General features: G+C 33.8%; 2 protein-coding genes across 2 annotated transcripts; both read right to left on the bottom strand.

The window, feature by feature from the left end:
• Positions 1-680: 680 nt before the first annotated feature.
• On the bottom strand, positions 681-11,348 carry LOC111482815 (ATP-dependent 6-phosphofructokinase 5, chloroplastic-like). The gene is made up of 14 exons (XM_023128787.1): positions 11,342-11,348; positions 5,005-5,529; positions 4,761-4,854; positions 4,271-4,344; positions 3,809-3,920; positions 3,491-3,586; positions 3,262-3,363; positions 3,094-3,168; positions 2,405-2,545; positions 2,187-2,303; positions 2,006-2,110; positions 1,787-1,867; positions 1,147-1,275; positions 681-1,075 (listed from the first exon to the last, which is right to left on the bottom strand). Exons 2-14 carry the CDS (start codon positions 5,520-5,522, stop codon positions 908-910), a joined length of 1,812 nt encoding a protein of 603 aa, XP_022984555.1. The 5' UTR covers positions 5,523-5,529; positions 11,342-11,348; the 3' UTR covers positions 681-907.
• Positions 7,282-11,834, bottom strand: LOC111482814 (phosphoenolpyruvate carboxykinase (ATP)-like). Its single transcript, XM_023128785.1, has 13 exons — positions 11,643-11,834; positions 11,113-11,380; positions 10,720-10,898; positions 10,317-10,470; positions 10,144-10,228; positions 9,534-9,634; positions 9,030-9,328; positions 8,679-8,852; positions 8,516-8,581; positions 8,239-8,417; positions 7,964-8,133; positions 7,714-7,882; positions 7,282-7,640 (listed from the first exon to the last, which is right to left on the bottom strand). Exons 2-13 carry the CDS (start codon positions 11,367-11,369, stop codon positions 7,497-7,499), a joined length of 1,977 nt encoding a protein of 658 aa, XP_022984553.1. The 5' UTR covers positions 11,370-11,380; positions 11,643-11,834; the 3' UTR covers positions 7,282-7,496.
• Positions 11,835-22,969: the final 11,135 nt, after the last annotated feature.

Below are 22,969 nucleotides of genomic sequence, written 5' to 3'. Positions count from 1 at the left end.
TTTGAATTTCCATTGAATTTTTGAATTTCCAAATACGGTCTTTGGAGGATTATTATTTTTCTAGAATAGTCCACCTTTTATTTTGTTGTCATATTAAATTCAATTTAATTTGTACCAAATCATAGCTTTGTTTGGTGCCAATTTATTTAATTGCTCTTTGTTACAAACAAAAATTCATTCCAATATTACTTATATACCCTAACGGAAAATTTCGATCGATAATTCAACCCTAAATTTATAAGCGGCTTAATTTTGTATAGTTATATAGTATAATTTAATAGATAAATGCACAAGTTTAAGTTTCTTACCTAAATATAAATTTAAATTTAGAAAATTTACACCTTTAGGCGCAAGTTCGGGTTGAATATCATTCTGTCACTAAATTTTTAAAATGTCATTACTATATATATATAACAAGGATCAACCAAGTATTGTAATGTTGTCGTCTCTTCTCTCAAGAGAGCGAGAAAGCCAACAATAGGATAATGTAGGCAACGTGTTCGATGGACTTTCCAAACACATCATACCGCTAGATATACAGCATTCAAGAGTGCAAGCAATAAACTGATTCTTTGTAAGATAAACTAAATCAAAACATGATTGACTCACAAATCTATATGTTTTTGTATAAAAGATCAGTCTTCATAATTTGCAATTGCATTGCTGCAAGATCAATAAAATGACGCAAGAACTTGGTTTCTTTCTCCTCCATATACCCTTTATTAATCAATGAATCATCTCAAGTACTAATGTGCTGCTATACACTTGACAATTTCTCACTGCCACTGCATTATTTATTTTACCAAAACCATTGGCATAAATTAATAAAAAACAAAGAAACCGAAGCTACCTGCCTGCCTGCTCCCTCGGTTTCTCTTGCATATAAATTGAATGAAGATGATGATGATTACATAAAATCTGGTTGACCTGTTGAAGTTAGACATCGATGCCACATTCGGCTATTCGGGTCCAACATCCTGGCATACGAAATCACTTCTGGAATGGGAAGATACACGTAGTGTGTGTTGCAGATTCCTACTGTGATGCCGCTGTATCCTGCAAACGCGCCGTGGACCTGTAATCGAGGAAGAATTAGTGGAAGAAACCCCCTGAAGAACCTGGAGGGAGGAGAGAAAAGGGACTCACTGCATTCTGGCCCAATACGGTGCACAAAATCCCATCAGATGCATTTGCACGGCATGCACGGATCATATATGTTGGATCAATATACTTCACGTCAACTGGAACACTGATCTCCTTGAAGTATTTCTTCATCTGCAAGAAGAGGCCAAAAAAATGGTAAGATATGTTAATGCACCAGCAGAATAATCCAGATCAAGTTTCCAAGTGCACAGCAAACATCCTCGATCAGCTACCATGCCTTGAATAGCTTACTACTAGCTACTTAGCTACTAAGCTCAGAAGCAAACTCACTGTCGACGAGGGGAAGGAGAAAGAACCAAACAAACACTTATTTACCGAGATAGTGCAACTTGAACCTTTACATGAGAGTCGATGAATTGGCTGCTTTATCGAGTGAAAGAAAAAAAGAGAAATGCAAGATGGATGATAGTTGATAGGGTTACTCAAATTCAATTAATTTCTTTGCCTCTAGGGGAGCAAAGCCGAGGTGAAGGAAGAACCACCTAGTTCAGTTTTAAAACATAAAATTTCAAGCAGCAAAATGCCGTACAGCTCCCAAGTATTATGTACCAACGTAAGAAGGGGATCATAGATTCCCTCAAATAGCACGATGATTAATCTACATGGAAGTAGATTTACAAACCTCTTGTTGAATATATACGCCAATATCACCCAGTATAATGTTCCCAGATGCATCGGTGGCATTTGTTTTTTGTAGCAAATTCTGCAATTAAAGCAAAGCATCAGTATTTAACTCTAATCATTTATGATAAAAATAGTCAAAAAAGAGATTAAACGATTCATAAACGTTTGTGCAATTCATGAAATTAAAATATTCATAAAAATAACAATACCAACTCACCTGCCCTGCTCCCTCAGCCACACAGACCACAGCAGACCCCTTTGTCTCTATGAGATATTTCAAATGGCGTAGAACACCATGGGGCCCATGTAGTTGGAAAGGAACCTAATAACCATTGGTGATATCAGTATGGCATCAAGTAAATAGAAACTAAATGTTACATTGATATTTTGACTCATACCTCAGGGATCAAGCATACATCAATCTGCCCACTAGCAAGTGCTGCTTGCATTGCTATAAAACCACTGCTGCGACCCATCAATTTCACAATGCCAACTCCATGATAAGCACTATGTGCCTACACCGATTTTTAAACATAATTATGACAACTTCCAGAATGAGGAAGGAAAGTTGCACATGAACACGGCAGTAATGATTCAGCAATAGAAAGCACGTTACCTCAATGTAGGCAGAGTTTATTGCTCGTTGGGCTTCTTCAACAGCAGTATCAAAACCAAAAGTTTTATCCATCAATAAGATGTCATTGTCTATAGTTTTTGGAACGCCAACCACAGCCACCTTTAACCGTCTTTTTCGACACTAAACAAAAAATAAAATATTCAACAAAGTCAGAAATGGTGTTTCCTTTTCTATTAAGAAGCAGAGATGTCTCATTACAATCAAAGACCAAGTAATAATATTAATAGGAACAAAAAACATCAAACTCTCGCTAAATGCAAATCCACGCTTTATTAAAGTGGAGTGAAGACTGAAGAAAGATCGAGAGTGATTCTAATTAAATTCATGTACTTTAGAGTTGGTTCTGCAATATCATACAATGCCTATTGGATTCATGTTCTCGAAGAATGATAGATTCCAGTATATGACACGCTTGTGAGGTGAGCTTGAAGTATTGAAAAAACATATAGAGTGAGAGCATTCCAAAATACTGCAAATTTGCGTTGTAAACTCAATTTATCACTAATTTTTCTAGCGTAATTTAGAATGCAAACATAGAAATCAAACTTAACAATAGATCATGAAAAAAAAGACAATATTAGTACAACAACAAAATCCACAAATGTACTCACTGCACATCAGGAGAAACTAGTATACAAAATTGTCAAGTTAGAGAGGCTATGATCTACCTCGTTGTGTATCACATTAGCCCCCGCATGTGTGCCATTTCCACCCAAAACAAAAAGCAAATCAATTCCCCTTTCCTGAAACACGGACAATTATTTGCCTCAATGATTTTCAAATGGACTACTCCCAAAAAACTCTTCATTATCGAACTAAGAGAGTCTGTTTCAGACCTGCAAGCTGTCAACAATTTCGTCAATGGTAGGACCTCCACGCGAAACTCCTAACAAACTTCCACCAGAAAGATGAATGTTCTGAACCACCTTTCTGGACAACTAGGAATGAACGCCACCAAAAAGTCAATTAAACAGCTTCAGCTAAGGCAACTCTTTCAACCACATTGTCATGTGAAAAGCAGCACTGTTATAAGACACGTGGTTCAATAGAAAATAAGCAACCTACCGGCATTTCAGTCAGTTCTTTGTCAGAGAATCCGCGATATCCAAATGGAATCCCAACTATCTTCTTTACACCATAAATTTCAAGTGTGATTACAATCTGTATAAGAATGCATATTCTTTGAGAACGTAGAAAAAAATGCTGAAAACCTCTTCCAAAACAAGCTAACAAATAAAATCTAGAGTGCATATCCTTTTAGAAATAATTGACGCAATAACATCTAAAAATGAAATCTGCTTAAGTTCATGAAATAAAAAAATAAAAAAAAAATAACTTTTGCACTTGAAGTCGAAAGTAAAATAATGATATAATGAAAATAACCTGTCTGATAACATCATTAAGGCCAGGACAGAGACCTCCACAAGTCACAATTGCTGCTTTCACTTCTTCTGGTTTAAAATATATTTTCTCTCGAGGCCCAGCACGATGAACCCTATAAGTTAGAATTGTTATATTATGCATGGATGTAAATAAGAATCAAAATGCATTAGTTACTTTGAGAAAGAAAATATGCAAGAAATTCTTTTCCAAATTTGTGAAGCCCTATGATCCCCTTGACAAGCTAAATAACCCATAGTGTCCATACTGCCAAGTGATTTCCCCTCTTAGCCATAGTTTCAGTTCACCCCATAATTGAACTTCAAGCAGTCTTTTAAGGTTCTAGAAAATTAACAATCACTTCAACAGTTCTGGAAATAGGTTAGTATTAAAACTTTCAGCTCAATTATACCAATGCAAGCATGACCTACAATCGTTAATGGCTATAAGTTGAATAGATTTTACCATTGTTCTACCCATGTACAATTGGGGTCAATGCACTCGGCACCGGCGGAACTACGTGATGAGTAATTTATGACCTGGGCAGTGCACAATAAAACCAAACTTAAAGAGTAAATTCACTAAATTTCTCAAAAACAATAACAAAACTGCATGTCATTATAATATAGACGAGAAATTTTCAAGTTACCCAGATTAGAAAGTGAAAACAGGCCTCAAAAACAAGTTCTAGTATCACATGTAGCAAACAAAAATTCAGAGCCTACATGTCAGGGAGTGTTTAGAATATATCTTAAATGATCATCCAATAGCTTAAGCTTCGTTACTATTCATAACATAATGAATGATCAGGAAGAATATGGCAGAAACTAAAGTGAAAAGAAAATGGAAATAGTTCGCGAATTAAGGAAAAACCTTCAATACGGTGTTGAAATAAATGATGACCAACCAATCAACTTCCAAAATGTTTTCACCATAACAGTGACAGAAAATATACCTTGAGAAGTACACGATCATTATTATTTACGTATCCATGCCACTCTTCATCTGACGGATAACCTCCAGCAAAGGCATCCGAAACCGGTGGTGACCTGCAATTCCAATCCATACAAACACACATAGTAAATATCGACATTCATACCAAACAAACAAACAAACAAAAGGAATCATGTAACCAGAAACTAAAGGAAAAAAGGCCAAGCACAACCAAAAGCGAAGGGGGAAAACAGAGAGAACAACACCTCATCTTGAGGCAAAAAGTAGAAGGAATAGGAAGAGCATCTCCGAATACGTCGGTAATGTGAGGGAGACTGAAGCGCTTTTCGAAGTCCGCCTGGTACTTCATTTTCCAATCAGGATCACTAAAATCAATCGTTGTATTCTTGCGTTCATCCCTAACATCAACAGAGGCACAGATTCTTCCAAAAAGCTTCCTCGAACTCAGACTCAAAAACTTATCACCATTAAAACCGAACAGTCCATTGGAACAGTGCGATACCTGGTGATGAAATCCGAGTTTGGGACCGATCGCGTGCGAGATAGAACCCATCAAACGGCGATCGGTTCGAACAATGGAGGAACAACGTCCAGTATGAGGAACAGAGGATTGAAGAATTGGCGACAATAAGAGATAGGCAATATAGAATTGTTTCTCCAGAGCTACAGTACGGACGGAGACGAACGTCCAGTCCGATACGAACTTCGAACAAAAGTGGTGGCCGTCTGGTTTTCCCGTTTTGACTTGACGACCATGCTCCATATTAACCCTTATTTTTCACCTTATATTACAATATTGCCATTCACCTTCTATTATTAGCATTTAACTTGGTGTAATTCGATTAGACTTCTGCGAAAAAGTGGCGATGAGAATCCAAAAATAAAATAAAATATACATTTTGTATTTTGTATTTATTATACATATTTTAATTTAATAAAAAAATGAATTGAATTTATAACCTCAAATATTATATTTTTAAATATAATTATGAATTTTTAAAATTTTAAATTTAAAATACGATGATATTTTGTTTTCATAATTTGTATAATGCATAAAATCTTCAAAATAATTATAAATAACACGTCTATCTAATACATATTAATTAAAATTTTAAAAAAAATATAAAATTTTGAGATTTAGTGTTCGTTGATATTTGGTTTTAAATTTAATAAGTAATTGATTAGCGGGTTATTTAATAATTCATTTTAAATCATCACTATATTTAATTGGATTATTAATTAACGAGAAAATGACCTAACATATTGAGATGGCAATTTTTTTAATCTTTAAAAAATTTATGCCAATTTAAGCATACAATTAGTTAAAATATATATATTATCGATTAAAAAATTAAAAGTTCAAATTTCTAAAGTACAAATACTATTGAACGAAAAAAATAACATGTCGCTTTAAATTTGTAATTATTTAATCTATCGGATAAAAAATCTCATAAATCTAATAATTTTTATTATACCATGATTTAATTTTTATAATTTATAAAATATTTATCAATTTACCTACCTACAAAATTTAGAATAATTAAATTTATAAATTTAAAAGTGATTTTAAGACAATATAGATGAAAGTTTAGACCAAAAATTTGTTTTAAAAATGAATGCAAAAGTAATATTGTAATATAATTCTTGGAAGAGAAAATAGTAAATAAAATAAAATGCATAAAAGCAATGGTAAATAATAATAATAATAATAATAATAATAATAATAGTACAAAAACAATTCAATGATTAGGGGATGCTTGGAGTCAATGGGCTTGCATGTATCATTATCATAATTGAGTGAAATGAATAAATCTTTTTGGGAATTTGCCCAATAAAATATTAAAAAATGTCAGAAACAATGTTGTCCACATAATAAATGTCCACAACTCCCACAATTTCAATGGAGGTTATAATTTACATACACATTGCCCATTGTAATTCGCTTTTCTTTTTCGAACACCACACCCTCCTACCCTCCTATTCGGGTTGTTCCTATCTCTATTCGTTTGAGCCTTTGAGTTGGTATAAATCGAGCATGTAATAGTTGTTATATTTATCAATTGAACCATATTTGAATTGATAATAATATGTTAAGAAAGAAAATTCTCGTTCTTACGAAATATATATATAAAATATAGTTTTTTCTTATGGAAATAAAGTTAATATATCTTTTAAATATTTATATTATTGTAATATTTTGATATTAAACATATAAGAAAATTGGCAGATGTGGTAAGTTCCTAGAATAATTATTAAATTACAACCATGTAGTACCATAACTGGTAACATGCTAATGCTTTTTTGGTTGTTTTCCTTAAATTAAGTCTTTGTAAAATTAAAGTATTCTTAAGAGTATTTTTTTTTTTTTTTAATCTAAAATTGCATCAGATCGATTGAGTTGGAAACAATTTCAGATTGGATTGAGTTGAAATTTTAGACGGGTCGAAAAAATTTCCTCAATTCAATCCAACTCAACCCATCTACACCCCTCGCCTCGATGGTTTGATTCTCGGCCCACTAAATAAATAGAAAAGGAATGGATCTTATACTTGTATATATAAACCCCAAATACAAAGGTAAATAAACAGGATGAGATATTACTCTCATTTGGTGGTGAAGAACACGAAAGGTACCAGACACCATTTGTACACACAAACTAAAGACAAACATTTTTATCCAATGAAAAGCACCATACCAGAGCATGTAGCAGAAGCTTCATCTCCTCTACTCTTCTGCTTTAGAAATTTGGCCCAGCTGCGACTATCTCATCTGTCAGCTTGTTATCCTTCCCAATCTTGTAGTTGGTAAATGTCTCAAAGTTCTTCTTGAACAACCCACCCAGCTGAAGCAATGTATCCTTGTACGCTTTCTTGTCCGACCACTGCAAACAACATCCCATATACATTAGCAACTCGTGTCTTTTAACTTGGTTCGATCGAGAAATGCCAACTCACAGTGTTAATGGGGTCCAAGATTTCTGAAGGCACTCCGTCCATCTCAATGGGAATTTCGAGCCCGAATACTTCGGTTCTCTTGTATGTTGCGTTTAAAAGCTGGCCAGAGTGAATTGCGTCGATGATCTTCCTTGTGTATGGTAGCTTAATGCGGTTCCCTTGGCCATACCTGTTGGATAAAATATATGTATAGGTTTTTTCTTTTTGGTCTTTAGAGAATGTATTTAATGTGTCGAGTATTGATACGTACCTTCCACCAGACCAACCAGTGTTGACGAGCCATCCGGTGGCACCATGCTTCTGCATCTTCTCAGCTAGCATGGCTGCGTATTTAGTTGGATGTAGCATTATAAAAGCAGCCCCGAAACAAGCTGAGAACGTTGCCTGTGGCTCTTTGATACCGTCTTCTGTGCCTGCCACCTATTCACAAACGTAGTATTCGACCAGTTGTTTATCTTAATGTTTCCATTCTACATACAGACATTACTCTTATTATAAGAAGGTTGGATTGGCGTATATATTTACCAGTGCAGTGTAACCACTGATGAAATGATACATGGTCTGTGCCAGGCTCAGCTTGCTCACCGGTGGAAGCACCCCAAATGCATCACAGGCCAATAAAATCACATTCTTTGGGTGCGGGCCAACACATGGTATTTTTGCATTTGGAATGTATTCAATGGGGTAAGCTGCCCTAGTGTTCTCTGCAACAAGATAATCGAACTCGTAAGGAAGAACCCGAGTTTAGTATGTAATTTGTAGCAATGTAAGTCCGATAAAACCTTTTGAAGTGTTTTTGTACCTGTGACTGATTTGTCGGTATAATCAACTTCTCGGGTATGTTCATCAAACACCACGTTTTCGAGCACTGCCAACGACCCATGAAATTCGTCAATCTCATCCCGATGCAATCAGTACAAAAAATTAGCCAAATCAAACAAAGAAGAGGATGATAAAAAAATTACCAGTTCCAAATATGATGGCATTCCAAATGTCTGGCTCCTTTTCTCTAGCGAGATCGATGCATTTGGCATAGCAACCTCCTTCAATATTTGACACACCATTATCACCCCAACAATGTTCATCATCCCCAATCAGATACCTATTATGATCGGTCGACAATGTCGTCTTTCCAGTGCCTAATAACGCAAAACCAACGAGTACTGAGGACCTCAAAATCAGACAGAACACAATTATGCAATGACCATTAAGATTAAGATAAAACAAACAAGAGTTAAGGATGTATAGGGTAAGAGGGCATATATTGTTATGGCAGGTTTAGGAGCCATTCTGATTTGGCTCCAATGATACTATACCTGAGAGTCCAAAGAAGAGGGCAACATCTCCATCTTTTCCCATGTTGCAGCCAGAATGTAAGGAGAGGATTTGACGCTTAGGCATCAGATAATGCATAACACTGAATAAACCTTTCTTCATTTCCCCGGCGTATTGAGTGCCGAGGATGACCATTTCCCTCCTAGAAAGATTAATATCTATGCTAGTAGAGGATGTCATGTAGTGAGTGTAACGATTACACGGGAATTGCCCAGCATTGTAAATAGTGAAGTCCGGAGTACCGAAATTCTCCAGCTCTTCAGGAGAGGGTCGGATACACCTGTCACCGACCCAGTTATCGAATTGTACACTAAGCTAATACACCGTTGTACATTTTTTTTTACGGCTTATTCATCCATGATAATGTAACATATGAACGTTAAGGAGACTTATCTGGGAGGCTTAGGCTTAGGGCCTTTGTGGAAGGGACAAGTGATGAAACATATACTGCTGATAAAGATTGAGTGTTTAGTGATCTCACTTACATGTTGTGCATAAACAGTGAATGGTAGGCTCTTGCAGAGACGATACGGACTTTGATTCTGTTCTCCGGGTCCCAATTCAAGAACTGGTCATTCACAAACACCTGCAAATCACAGTGTTACTTCAGAAGCAATAATGAAATTGAACATAGAAAAAAGACAGCCAGCATTCAAAATGGCAGCTGCGAGGACAAAAAGATGAACTGTAGTCATAATGAATAGCTCATCAAAGATTACGGTTGCAACCGCTATTGTACTTTTCAAACGTACATTTTAGTCTTTAAAATGCAATCTACTGGTAAAAGTTTTTACATCATCATAAAGAATGTTTCGTTCTCCTCCAACTAATATTATGAGATCTCGCAATCTACCTCTTTAAGCTTAGTGTTTTTGTTGACACTCGTTCCGCTTTTCAATCGATGTGATATCTCATAAAGAACACAAAAGGAAAAATCTAAACAAGACAATGTAGGCTACTTGAGCCATTACAAGAGTAATAAGTCGTAAGTCGTGATTTGTATGTTAATATCATTTTGACTTTAGGGTTTCAAAGAAACATTCATCAAAGCCGAGAAAAAATAGATCATCAATGAACATAAAAATAAAAAGTAACCTTGTCCAATGAGTTGAGGTAATCAACAGCCCTTTCTCTGTTAACCATGAAAGTATGCTCGTCCATTTCAATGTTCGGGGAACCCCTAAAAGCAAATAATCCGTTAACGTGAAAGGGAAAGAACCCAAATAGTAGTAAACAGATGAAGAAGAAGACGGCAGATCGAAACTCACTTTCCCCACCAAAGATCATCCTCGGTGGTTTCATCTCTGACAACTCTTTTATCTCTCGGAGATCGGCCGGTTTTCGCACCAGAAAGAGTCGCCAACGCACCGGTCGACGTGATGAATGACCCTTTCTCATACTTTATCGCCTGCTCGTAAAGTTCTGCATACAGTAAAAGCGCAAAGATATTCAGCTTCCCCTTGGTTCGTTCCTGTTGACTTTTAAAAAAGGCAACAAATAATTTTGAGTTAAAAAACGTCTCAAGCACAAGTTCCAGATTCCCAATTGGGCCCTTAAAATATGGGCAGACTGATAAACGAATGGCCCTTGAAATAGACGAAACCATCTGATCTTCCCTGAAATGGAATGAAAATTGAAAGAGACGGAGAAACGGACAAAAAGAAAACGAACCTGCTGGGGAGAGATTGTAAAGAACATGGGTGAACTTCAGGGAGCTGTCGCTAACGCTTATTGTCGGCGCATGGTAGTGGTGGTGTACCGCATGGCCTTTGGCGGTTTCTGATTTCCTCGCCGGATCCCCTTTCACCAATTTTGGTCCGGTTTCTCTTGTCAATGATGCCAATGAAGCGCTGCTCAAACAAATATTGCATATTACAAATCAAATAACAAGAAACCCCCGCACAAATGAATCCGTCTTTGATCGGTTCACCCGACCCGATTATGCATAAACAATTAATCAATTCAAAATAAATATTAATTATGCGTCGTTTTCGAAGAATTTTGAAATGAGAGGGATGATTGGTTGTTGCGACATGTGTCAGTCGAGTACGTGAAAGCAAGAACCTGATGGATTGAAGTTGCTGCTTCTGCCTCTCCTCTTCAGAGAGCGCAGCGAAGGCTCCTTCAGTGGCTTTAATGGGAGTAGTTGGGGCCGATTTCTTCCTCTGCAGCGAGTGCAGTTCATCAATGGTCTGCGCCTTGACAGGCGGCGCACTGTCGTCATGACAGATCCCGTTCTTCTGCGTCTGAATTTTCGACAGACCGTTTCTCGCCGATCCATGCTTCGCGAAACTGAACTCTGCGTTCCCGTTTGCCGCCATTTCTTTTCAACCTGATCAAACAAAATTCACTAAGAACACAGAAGCAAAAAAGAATCGCCAAATCATAAACAACTATCATTTATTTTTAACAGATTCATTGAGATCAATAGATCGATCGATTACCAAACCAACTCAAACAAATCATTTTATTTCAATATTCAAATTCCTCCATCTTAGAAGTCAGTTAAAGTTCATTCTCATTTCTCATGGGTTCAACGTCAAACGGAATCTCCGTTCGGTGCATCCATAATCCAGCAGTAACAGAGAACTCACAGAAAACAAAAGATCAAAGAGATATCGATGAACCAGAAGCTTGAGAACCGAAAATGGAGAAGAAAGAAAGAAGAAGCAAGAAGCTAATTCTGGAGCAAAAGACAATGGGAGAAGAAAGCGATGGATTCAACCATCCAAGCAGGGAGAGATTGAAGAGAAGAAGCAACACGAAATCGAATCGGATGTGAAGAACGAAGTTGATGAGGCTGCCTTTTAAAGGCTTCACGAGGAGCCGTAGCTAACCAGAGCTTAACCAAACCATGGTTAGTTTCTATCACCGAATTTCCTTAAGTGGAAGTTCCGACGGCTCATAACACGAGAAGCTAAAGGGTAGAACAGGAAATCATGGAATCTAATGCCATGCCGGTCTCTTGCATCTCGCGGCTATTAATCAATGCCGATAAATTCCTTTATATCTCTTCCCCATCTATGCATATATATCGTTCTACATATATTTTATCTTTTGGTCCTTCAATTTATAATTAATAACATTTTGACCCTTAATTTTATAATTATTTTAATTTTGGTAGTGCTCATACATTTTTAATTAATTACAATAAAATTTAATACGATAACTGTTAGATGATGAAAGTCTCACGTCGACTAATTTAGAGAATGATCATGAGTTTATAAGTGAGGAATACTAACTCCATTGATATGAAGACTCGAAAGGAGTCGAACCTCGATTAAATGATCATGGGTTTATAAGTGAGGAATACTAACTCCATTGATATGAAGACTCGAAAGGAGTCGAACCTCGATTAAAGGGAGGCGCACTTTGTTCGAGGAGAGGTGTTGGATGATGAAAGTCCCACATCAGCTGAATACTAACTTCATTGGTATGAGACATTTTGGAGAAGTCCAAAGCAAAGCAAGTCATGTTCGTCTAACCATTGTTAAACGTAGAATAGATCATATCTGTATATAGATCATGTTCTCTCTCTCACTCATCAATCACGTAGCATTCTTATAAACGTCGTAGCCTATCTACTATCACCTGTCGTCGTCTTCTCTCGAGAGAGAGCCAACAATCGGGCAATACAAACAACATGCTCGATGGATTTTTCATGTACATCATGCAATTTATTCATGCATGCATGTATATATATATATATATATACAAAATTTAATCTTTAAATAATTTTTTAAAAAAATAAATTTATAGTCGTTGACTAACAATAATTATTTATTAAATTTTGTATGAACACATATTTTGGTTCATTTGTAATGTTCTAAATCTCGTGTCTATCTTGTACGGATGTTCATAAAATTTTTGTCATTTTCTCTCTCTTTTTAAATATATTATTATTTCTTTATTTAAAAAATATAGGGACAGGACATTTAATCATCTTATCCTATTAATTATTTTAAATTGGATGTTTAATATTAAGTTAGATTATAAATTTAGCCCATAAAAAAATTCATGTTATTGTCTAATAAATTCATAAATATTTAAAATATAATTTACTATTAAACATTTTTTAAAATTATGAAATATATTAAATTTAGTGGCGCAATAAAAAATTTTATATTTGTTTCCTTTGGATTTTCTTCACCATATATTTAAATTTCTAAAACAAAAATAGGTAAATTATTTTCTCCAGCTTTCAAAATTCGACTTAATTTAATAATAATTAAAAAAAATGTAGAAAATGGAAAACATAACAAACAAAAAAAAAAAAGTGAGAATAATATTTATAATATAAATTGTAAAATAAAATAACACGTTGGTTGGGCAGTGTTTGTTTTAAAAATAATAATAATAAAGCAAATGTGGGAGACAGAATTTGAAAATATTTTAGATCAATGTATTAAATTTTCACTAACATAATGATATAAATATTAAAACTTAATGAGTTTGAATACTAATTTTTTGTAGTTCAAATTTCTTTTTTCTCACGCACCGGTTTTGAACCACCACTAGTGTCTTCTCCACTATCCTCTGGCCTTAGAACGGGATTGTGGAATCTGGTGAGTGACTAAACTTGAGAGGGATTTTGTATGTATGAACAGAGTGTTTGTGAAAAGTTTTTCTCAAGGTTTTTCTCCAACAAGAAGAACTTTAATGTATTATGATCTTTCTATTTATAGACTCGTGTTTGCATGTTGATGCAAATTTGAGATCACCAAATTTTGATACTCAAAATTCCACTTAAATTTGTGGGGTTTATTTGGCAAGCATGCAAGTTTGGTTAAACCAAATTTTGACACTTCAAAATTCCACTAACATGGATTTTTCCATTAAATGAAGTCAACATTTTAACTTTCTTCATTTTGATTCAACAATCTATTTGAATTATTAATTTCAAATTAAAGTAATATTAAATGATTAATTAAACTATTTAATTAATATTTAATATTAATTCAAATGTCAATCCCAATTAATTCCGACACATATTTGATTAAGCTTATTTAAATATCTCATATTCTCTCTTTTTATTTAATTCGTAAATAAAACAAAAATGCAGTTAAATATATCGTATATATGTAGCGCATTCTCCATAATTTGAATTTGAACACTTCGAACTCACTCGTCACACTGTTCTATGGTTTAGTCCGATATGAGCTAGCAGAGGGACCTAATGGACCTTTAGAACATGGGCTCCAACGATCCAAGATTAACCGGTTAAACTCATTAACCTTGTTAACCAACATTCGTTAACTACTAAGACATTCTACTATAGCCTAGTAGTTGCACTCCCCTCACTATATATATTTCTGTCCATTTAATATAACCATGATTAGTAAGTCGATCCTTCACAGGTTGTTTGTAACTAGAGCTGGGTCAATTTACCGTTTTACCCCTAAAGTTACTTATTGTTTCTTATGTCTCACTAATCTTCTAATGAACAATTGGTTTGTGGTCCAACCAGTAAATTGAACCCCTCTCAGGCCAATGAGAGGGTGGGGCCCTAGTACTTAAGGGAACTACCTCTCTTCTATCCCTAAAAGTGGGTAGGAGTGAATAACATCTTGCACCCCACGTCCCCAGCCATTTACCCAGTCTTACCCCTAAAATGGGAGGTCTATTGAATCGGCGAACTTGAGTCACTCTCACCCATGCAAATCTAAGGATAATTCCGAATAAACAAGAGTTCATGGTTAGCTCAAGATTAAGATCGAGTTACCTAGGTCATCGAATGAAAAGAAAATCAGTCTCAACAGTAAACGACATTATAAAGTGAGAGTGATTTTCTTCATGGTCCGATCTTATGCAATACTCATTGCATAGGACGCCCCCACTCACATGTCTCCACATGTACAATTTTAGTGATCACATTGTTTATATCATATACAAAAGTGGGCCGCATCCATAGTGTCTCCAAAATAAGGTACTCAGTCTTATCCTTATACTATAGATCATTTTGACTATATACTTGAACTTGGACAACTCTTATGTCTCTACATATAGTTCAAGTAATCATACTATAATCAGAGTTTTCTTAGTTTATTGGATTTAGTTCACTTTATTCAATAACAATATTTACGGAATAAACAACAATAATAACTTTATTGAAAATAGAATATGTTTTTGTTTACAAATTCGGAGTTTTATGACATACAACCCAATAAATATATATATATATATATATATATATATATATTATTAATATTTTTGTAGCATTTAGTAAAATTGAGATATCATGGAATATATTTAAAATATTGTGTTTGTAGTATTGATTTACGAGAATATTTAAAGTGGGTTCGAGATTATTAAATTGCTATGTCTAAAGTTTTAAAATTAAATATAGTGATTAAAGTTTATTATGGAAAAGAGATCGTTTCTAAGTAGAGATGCATTTATCTGGTAGGTGTTCACGCTAAACAGGTTGTCACAATCGCATTTTGATGGCAGTAGACTTGTGATTGTGCCGACACTCACTTTCCAGCAACAAGTGAGTTAAGTCTATTCATTCTTGCGTCGCCTACTGTCAAGCGACGTACACTCGAGCCTCTGCCATTGGTTAAAGAAGAAAGTTTTAGAAAATGAGGCAGAGAGTTTTGAAAGCAAGATTTGAGAAATTGAAATTTGTATTATATGAGAATGTAAGCAAAAGTCAACAACAACAACTTACTGCATATGACTATCGAGTAGGGAGCAGAATTCTAGTTTAAATGGATAATGAAAAAAGCTCAACGGAACAAGAATAGAGATTATATTCCTTATCTCGTTTCCACCCGGCTTCGTTATTGTAAAAAAACTAGGTTGAATATTGAAATTTGAGCTTCTATAAAATTTTTAAAATACTATATTATATTTCAATAGAAAATATACTTTAAAAAAATTTAAAAAAGAAATTTAGGAAATGATCATGCTAATTTAGGAAATGATCATGGGTTATAATAAAAGAATATTATTCATATTGGTACGGGACCTTTTGGTAAGTCTAAAGCAAAGCCATGAACACTGAGTAGTGCTCAAAGTGGACAATATCTATTGTGGAGAGTCGTGTTCATCTAACATAGTATCAAAGGCAATAGAATCCTCAAATGTCGAACAAATGACCCAAAAGAAAAGAAATCGAGCCTCGATTAAGGGGAGGTGTACTTTGTTCTAGAGGAGGTATTAAATGAAAGTTCCACATCAGCTAATTTAGGTTATGCTCAAAGTGGACAATATCATATGATCGTAGAAAGTTGTGTTTATCTATCAGATCTAGAGGAAGCATCCTCATACCCTAAATTACGGGTCCGAGATTAATAAATATTTCATTAAATTAGTGGTGATTAAAGGCCTATTTTATTATTAAATAATTTTAAACGATCATAAATTAAATATATATAATTTTGATGTGATGAAATCCACAAACAGCCAAATTCAAAATGCAATTTATTTTTTTAGTATTTTCCACGTTAGGTTTTTTACTTTTTTTTTTTCTTCTTTTTTAGAAAAGACTTTTAGTTGGAATTAATATTTTAGCGATTGTCTTTCAATAAATAATTATATCGTTTACTTCTTATCACAGAGACGTCATGCAAATACATTTTGAAGCATATCTTTTATTTTATTATTATTATTATTTTTTAATTATTCATTCTCCACTTTCTAAATTTTTGTTTTCAAATATTATGTTATTTAGCTATTTGACTAAAATAATTACCGACATCTATATATTCTTTTTTTATTTTTCTCAAAAATAAACTCAACCTGAATTATAAGTGTTGAGTTGGGTTAGATTAAATTTTCGGGTTGGTTTGCGTTCATTTTTCTGAACCCAAATTGACTCGGTTCGGTTTCGAGTTTATGAGACAAAACTCTTGTGTTTGTTTGACAACTCGTATTAGAGCGAGGTTTAGATCCTAGGACATGTGGGTTATGGTGCACCACGCTTTTGCTGCACAACTTTGATTTGTTAATTAATAACTTTCAATTTTTTTAACCCTATTGTAAACATCATTTCCTCGTTATCACTCTCATTCGGATGTAGTATCGATTCATTTTTAAAATCTCGTAAGCCCTACAAAAATGAGAGGCAAATCAAAACCACACGTATCAACGAGATTAAAATTAGGAGGCCAAAGAGACCAATACACGTTTACTTCACTTATACAATTACAACACATTGAATGTTGATGCATGTCCTTAGTGACATAAAAGACATTCCCGTTATCAACGATAGATCAACCAACAAGGATAACATAGTAAACATAATTAGCCCCAAACTTTTGATTGCAAGATCATGCTCCCAATGGATACAATTTTTCTATAAATGAACCCTTTTATATTATTTACCAACTATATTACAATAAATTGGATATTAAAAAGAGGCATTTATATAAATATTATAAGAAAAGTCGAATTTGTTAAAATATTCTGAATAGAAAGGAGCCACGGTGGATATATATATACATACATACATATACATATATTGTAACGTCCTAGATTCACTGCTAGCAGATATTGTTCTCTTTGGGATTTCTCGATATTGTCCTCTTTTCTTTGGGATTTCCCGATATTTTCCTCTTTGGACTTTTCCTTTCGAGTTTCCCCTCAAGATTTTAAAACGCTTCTGCTATGGGAAGGTTTCCACATCACAATCCACCCCCTTCGGGACACAACATTCTCGCTGACACTCTTTCCTTACTCCAATCGATGTGGGATCGCCCCAAATCTACCCCACTTTGAGGCCCAACATCCTTATTGGCACACTGCCTCACAATCCTTATTAGCACACCGCCTCGTGTCTACCCCCATTCGGGGAACAACGAGAAGGCTGACACATCGTCCAGAGCCTGGCTCTGATACCATTTGTAACGCCCTAGATTCACTATTAGCAGATATTGTTCTCTTTGAGCTTTCCCTTTCGGGCTTCCCCTCAAAGCTTTAAAACGTGTCTCTTAGGGGAAGGTTTCCACATCTTATAAATGGTGGTTTGTTCTCTCCCCAACCAATGTGGAACATCACATATATGCATACATATACACACGTGTGTATATATGTATAACCCATATATGTGTATATATATATATATATATATATTTTGCAATGCCATTTCCATAGTTTTCTAAAATTTTTATATTGCCAGTATTTTAGAAGTATTTAACTTTTATCCCATTGATGGTTTAAGTGGCGTTTGACTGTTTTCTTTATTTCCTATTTTCTAAAATAATTTTAATACTAAATAAAAAAAATTATATTTTAGAAAAAAATTATATATATATATATATATACATACACACAAATTAAGAATTATAAAGAGTTATAACAAGTCGTGGGCCCTTTTGATTTTGAAAAAAGCCCAAGCCCAGTTTTCAAGCCTGAGATTGAGGCCCAAGCTTTTTTTTGGGGGGGTTAAATTATGTATTTAATTTTGAGGAAATAGATTTTTAAATAATATTGTAGAATTAATATTATAGTTATTTTAATTTATAAACTTACCTATATGTAGTTGTAAGTGTAATAATGAATGAAAGTCAACGTCCAACCTAATACTTTTTTTCAATTATTTAATGCTAATTATCTAACTATAAATGAGTGTAATATACACATAAATTTATAAATACCTATTATTAGAAAACTTAACTAATTTAAATCTAATTCAAATTCAGCTATATAGTTTTATTTCAATTTTTTAAATATACATTAATTATTTTAAAATTTAATGTATTGAATTCCATAAATATAATTTTATTTGAAATATTAATTTCTAACACTTCAAATTTTACATATTTTTCACATTTATATTTAATTTATAAAATATTAATTTGAACCTTCTAATTTTTTATTTAAAATAAATTTAAATTTTAGTATTATTATTATATGGTTGCATAATTAATTAATTAAACTTTTTGAGTAATCAATTCATACAAATTGTTCCTATAAATATAGTCATTCACACCATGTAATCATTCACAAGTGGCATTAAATTCTTGTAATTATTTTAAGAATAAATACACGACCGAATTGAGGGACCCTTTGTTTTCACATGTCTCGTCACAATTCTTACAACTACTTTCAAGGCGAGAGAGTGATTACAATAAATCGATTAGTCGTCACTATAACCTACTTTTAGAATTTGAAAATTTTATTAAAAATACTTCATAACGAGGTCATAGATGTATAGTATTTCTCTACACATAACCCATGTACACGCACATGGACTCAACAAGTAGGCGTATACGTGTTCACTGAACTTGCCCCCCCCCCCCCCCCCCCCCCCCCCCCCCCCCCCCCCCCCCCCCCCCCCCCCCCCCCCCCCCCCCCCCCCCCCCCNCCCCCCCCCCCCCCCTCAAGTCGTAACCATGTAGTGAAAGAAGGCCACATTATATTATGGTGTACATAGGTATCACAATGTACACATTCGTATTCATCATAACGGGGAAATATCATGATGCACGTGACATAAAAATGCATGAGGCTCCCATAGTTTTAAATCATGATGTTAGCGTATGATGCAGGTCGTACATTTATTCTTTCATAAACATAACTTTCATGTTACATATGTGCCGTAACAACGTCTCATAATCCTAAGGCAATTAGGTTAACATAGTGTACATAGTGTCACAATCGCACTCTTACGGGATGCTTACAAGTGCTTGTGCAACATTCACTCTCACCACTGAGTGAGTCAGCCAACTCGAAATTGTATCGGCCGGAAGCCTCAATCCCACTTTAAGAAGAAAGTTTTAGAAAATGGGGGCAAAGAGAAATTTTAGAAAGAGAGTTCGAAAGAAGAAAAATTGAAAGAAATGAATAAATAATGTTATAAGCTACGACTTAGATAACATATAACTATGGGTAGGAAGAATTAACAACTAGTAGCATTTCCTTATACACATTCCCTTATAGTATATTCGGTTAGGTTTACTCGGCGTATACATGATTTTGTCGAAATGTTATACACTTTGAAAATACAAAAAAGAAACTATACATCATGAAAGTGTTCAAGGAAAATAATAAACCAATACAACACAAGGGGTTTGACATGCGCTCATAGGCAACACGCCTTCAACAAACATGACTGTGACACATGACATATGATATAAATGTATTATGCATCATAAACATCTCATAACATACCTTACAATACAACATGACATAACACACGTCATAGCATCACATAACATAATAAGTAAACATTAAATAATCACAAGGCACATCATATTCAAGGGCCACAGGACATGCATGGTTCATATTTCAAGCAATTCATCTAACCAAGTCGATGGTAAAACTTACCTAAGTAGCTTAAGTGGGAGTTGTTAATTCATCCTTGGAGCTAGTCTAAATGTGTTTATTGAAATCTAAGTCAACCTATGTGAGTTCACGACACTAGATTAGAACACGTTGAACACTTTAGTTTATTTAATACTCCTAATTAAACCTTTAATTTAGCTTACAACACTTATCTCAAATGTCTTTTTGAAAATGCCAAAATCTTGTCCACGAGGATAAAACATGATAGGGTAGGTCCAAAAAATAGTGGAACAAGTTGAAAATCCTTAAACCGAGTGGATTGAGCGAGATGCACCAAGCCAAAGCTGAAGCTGAACACGAACCAAAGATGAGTCGCGACTAATGGGCCAACTAACACACACTGCATATGGGGTTCGACTTATGGGTCGTCAGGTCGAATCAAGTCGAGACGTAGATCATGGGCCAGTTCATGAGTCGTTGGGTTATGGGTTGTATTGGACTTAGGTTGATAGCTAGTGGGTTATGTGTCGATAGCTGGATGGCTTGCACTGCGGGTCGTGGGTCTTTGGATTGTTGGAAAAACAAATATCGTTTCTAAGGTCAACTTTCTATAACCCTAATTTTGGAGTTTTCCCAACTGCTTACCTTTTTCAACTACATTCCACTATCGCATAAAGAATGGATCCATTCGTTAGGCTGAATGAGCCACCTTCTATGTGGCCTCAGTATGTGGTTAAGATATTTTGGGAGAGACTCCCAAAGATTTTTAGGTGAGGTAGGGTTAGGATTGTAACGAACATGACCAAATAATGTAAACCTACAAATAGATCTAAATTTTTCAAATTTTCAAAAAATCAACCCAATCTAAATTGAAATAAAATATATATCCAACTAACTAGGACTACTTAACCCAACCTAAATGTTGGGTTGGGTTAAATAGTGCTCGTTAGTTAAGCTCTCAATTCATTTGAACATTCTTAAACATATGCGGTTTATTTAGTTGATAGTAATATATTAACTAATTGACTTTTATTATTTTATTTTTTATAATTATGGATTTTAAGCCAAAATTTGTTATCCATTTTTTTATTAATGATTTAAAAAATTAAGTTGAATTTTGATTTTTTTTTTTTGAAAATTTGACTAGAAATTTAAATATTTTTTTAATGGGAAAACTTGAAACAAAAATAAAATTTTAATACAAAAAAATGAAATTGTTATTCAGAGGCTCCTATTTTTTATTATTCATTTCTGAAACTAAATTTAAAAACATTAATTCTATCTATAAATTTATTTGCATTATTATTTACATTTTTTAGCCTTATTTTTTAGATTAAAATAAAATAGCTTTTAAGAACCTATTTTAATTCAAATGTCCTCAGTGACGTCACTGTTTTTTAATAATAAAAAATGACTAAAATCTTGCTGACGTATGTGCAAAACTGATCTTCTTCCGTTTCCGAATACGCATCCCAAGAACCAAGATTCACGTGCTAACGCGCTAAACTAAGGAAATGTTGACGTGGCATACTTTGGCACTTAAATTTATTATTTTTATTAAATTATAACGTACCCATAAAATTTGCTATTTATTTAAAAAATATTGTTTTTTTAATTACAAAAATTAGGGTTTCGACTTTAAATAAAATATGGATCAAAATATAGAGCAAATTCTCGAGATTTGAAATTTGGATATAACGACCTATGCTCGAGATTCGACACCATTCCCAAAAGGTCCACCAAATATAGATAGATTTTATATGATTGAATCGCTGAAAAAATGCATATTATTAATATAAATAAAGACTTTCATCTATTTTAATATATTTTTTTAATCATTTTAGCCTCATGACCACTCTCAATTGTGGTATCATGTATCCACCATTTACTCAGATGGTCACATTGGAGTTCTTCCATGAATATGTAATTGCACTCAACACTAAGATAAAACCGCTCAATTATGTGCACTAATTGTCTACTCGTGTAACATAAGAGTTCTTCCATTTTAATTTACATTCGACGACCTCTAATAATTTTCCAGTCTATTAAATTGAAAAACATAATTATGATATTTAAGTAATTGGAAAACATATAAGCCATAATAAAAATTAGATAAAAAAAAATAAGAAAGATCAAAATAATTAATCTTTAAATAAAACAAACAATTATAAAAATTTAAAAGTTTATGGATAAAAGGAGTTTAAATAAAAAAAAAATCTTATATACTCAATATTTGATAAAAATGATTTCACATTTATTGCACATATTTTCTGTTTGACATTAATAGCCACATGAGTTCGCCAATAATACCAACGCAAAACAATATTCTTAAAAAAAAAAAAAAAAAAAAAAACCCTTAAAAGAAGAGTCAAATTACAGAAAAGTACAGGTCTCAAAGAGTCAGAAGAGGGGTATTTTAGTAAAAACAACATCCAACACGCGCTCGATTTAATGAAATCTTTATTTATTTATTTATAACGACGACATCATAATTAATTTGGAAAATTATTTACCAGGACGAATTTTTATCCACAAGGCACGTTAAATAAAATTTTTAGCGTAAAAAAAAAAAAAAGTATAGATATTATTAATTTAAAATTGGATTTACAATTATTTCTCAACTAACTCCTCAAAAAAAAAAAAAAAAAAAAAAAAAAAAATATATATATATATATTTATTTATTTATTTTTG

This window comes from Cucurbita maxima, unplaced genomic scaffold (genome assembly GCF_002738345.1).
Source record: "Cucurbita maxima cultivar Rimu unplaced genomic scaffold, Cmax_1.0 Cma_Scf00008, whole genome shotgun sequence".
Classification (NCBI taxonomy): domain Eukaryota; kingdom Viridiplantae; phylum Streptophyta; class Magnoliopsida; order Cucurbitales; family Cucurbitaceae; genus Cucurbita; species Cucurbita maxima.
Note: the sequence above shows the minus strand (reverse complement) of the source record. Positions and strands in the feature narration are given on the sequence as shown.

Excerpts from the sequence above, each read along its gene's own strand:
- LOC111482814 (XM_023128785.1), bottom strand. The coding sequence starts at position 11,369 with ATGGCGGCAAACGGGAACGCAGAGTTCAGTTTCGCGAAGCATGGATCG. Across the intron at positions 8,582-8,678 it reads TGCCATCATATTTGGAACTG|TGCTCGAAAACGTGGTGTTT; the intron begins GTAATTTTTTTA and ends GGTCGTTGGCAG. Across the intron at positions 7,641-7,713 it reads TCTTGGACCCCATTAACACT|TGGTCGGACAAGAAAGCGTA; the intron begins GTGAGTTGGCAT and ends TGTTGTTTGCAG.
- LOC111482815 (XM_023128787.1), bottom strand. The coding sequence starts at position 5,522 with ATGGAGCATGGTCGTCAAGTCAAAACGGGAAAACCAGACGGCCACCAC. Across the intron at positions 4,345-4,760 it reads ATGATCGTGTACTTCTCAAG|GTCATAAATTACTCATCACG; the intron begins GTATATTTTCTG and ends TGCACTGCCCAG. Across the intron at positions 3,587-3,808 it reads TTAATGATGTTATCAGACAG|ATTGTAATCACACTTGAAAT; the intron begins GTTATTTTCATT and ends ATTCTTATACAG.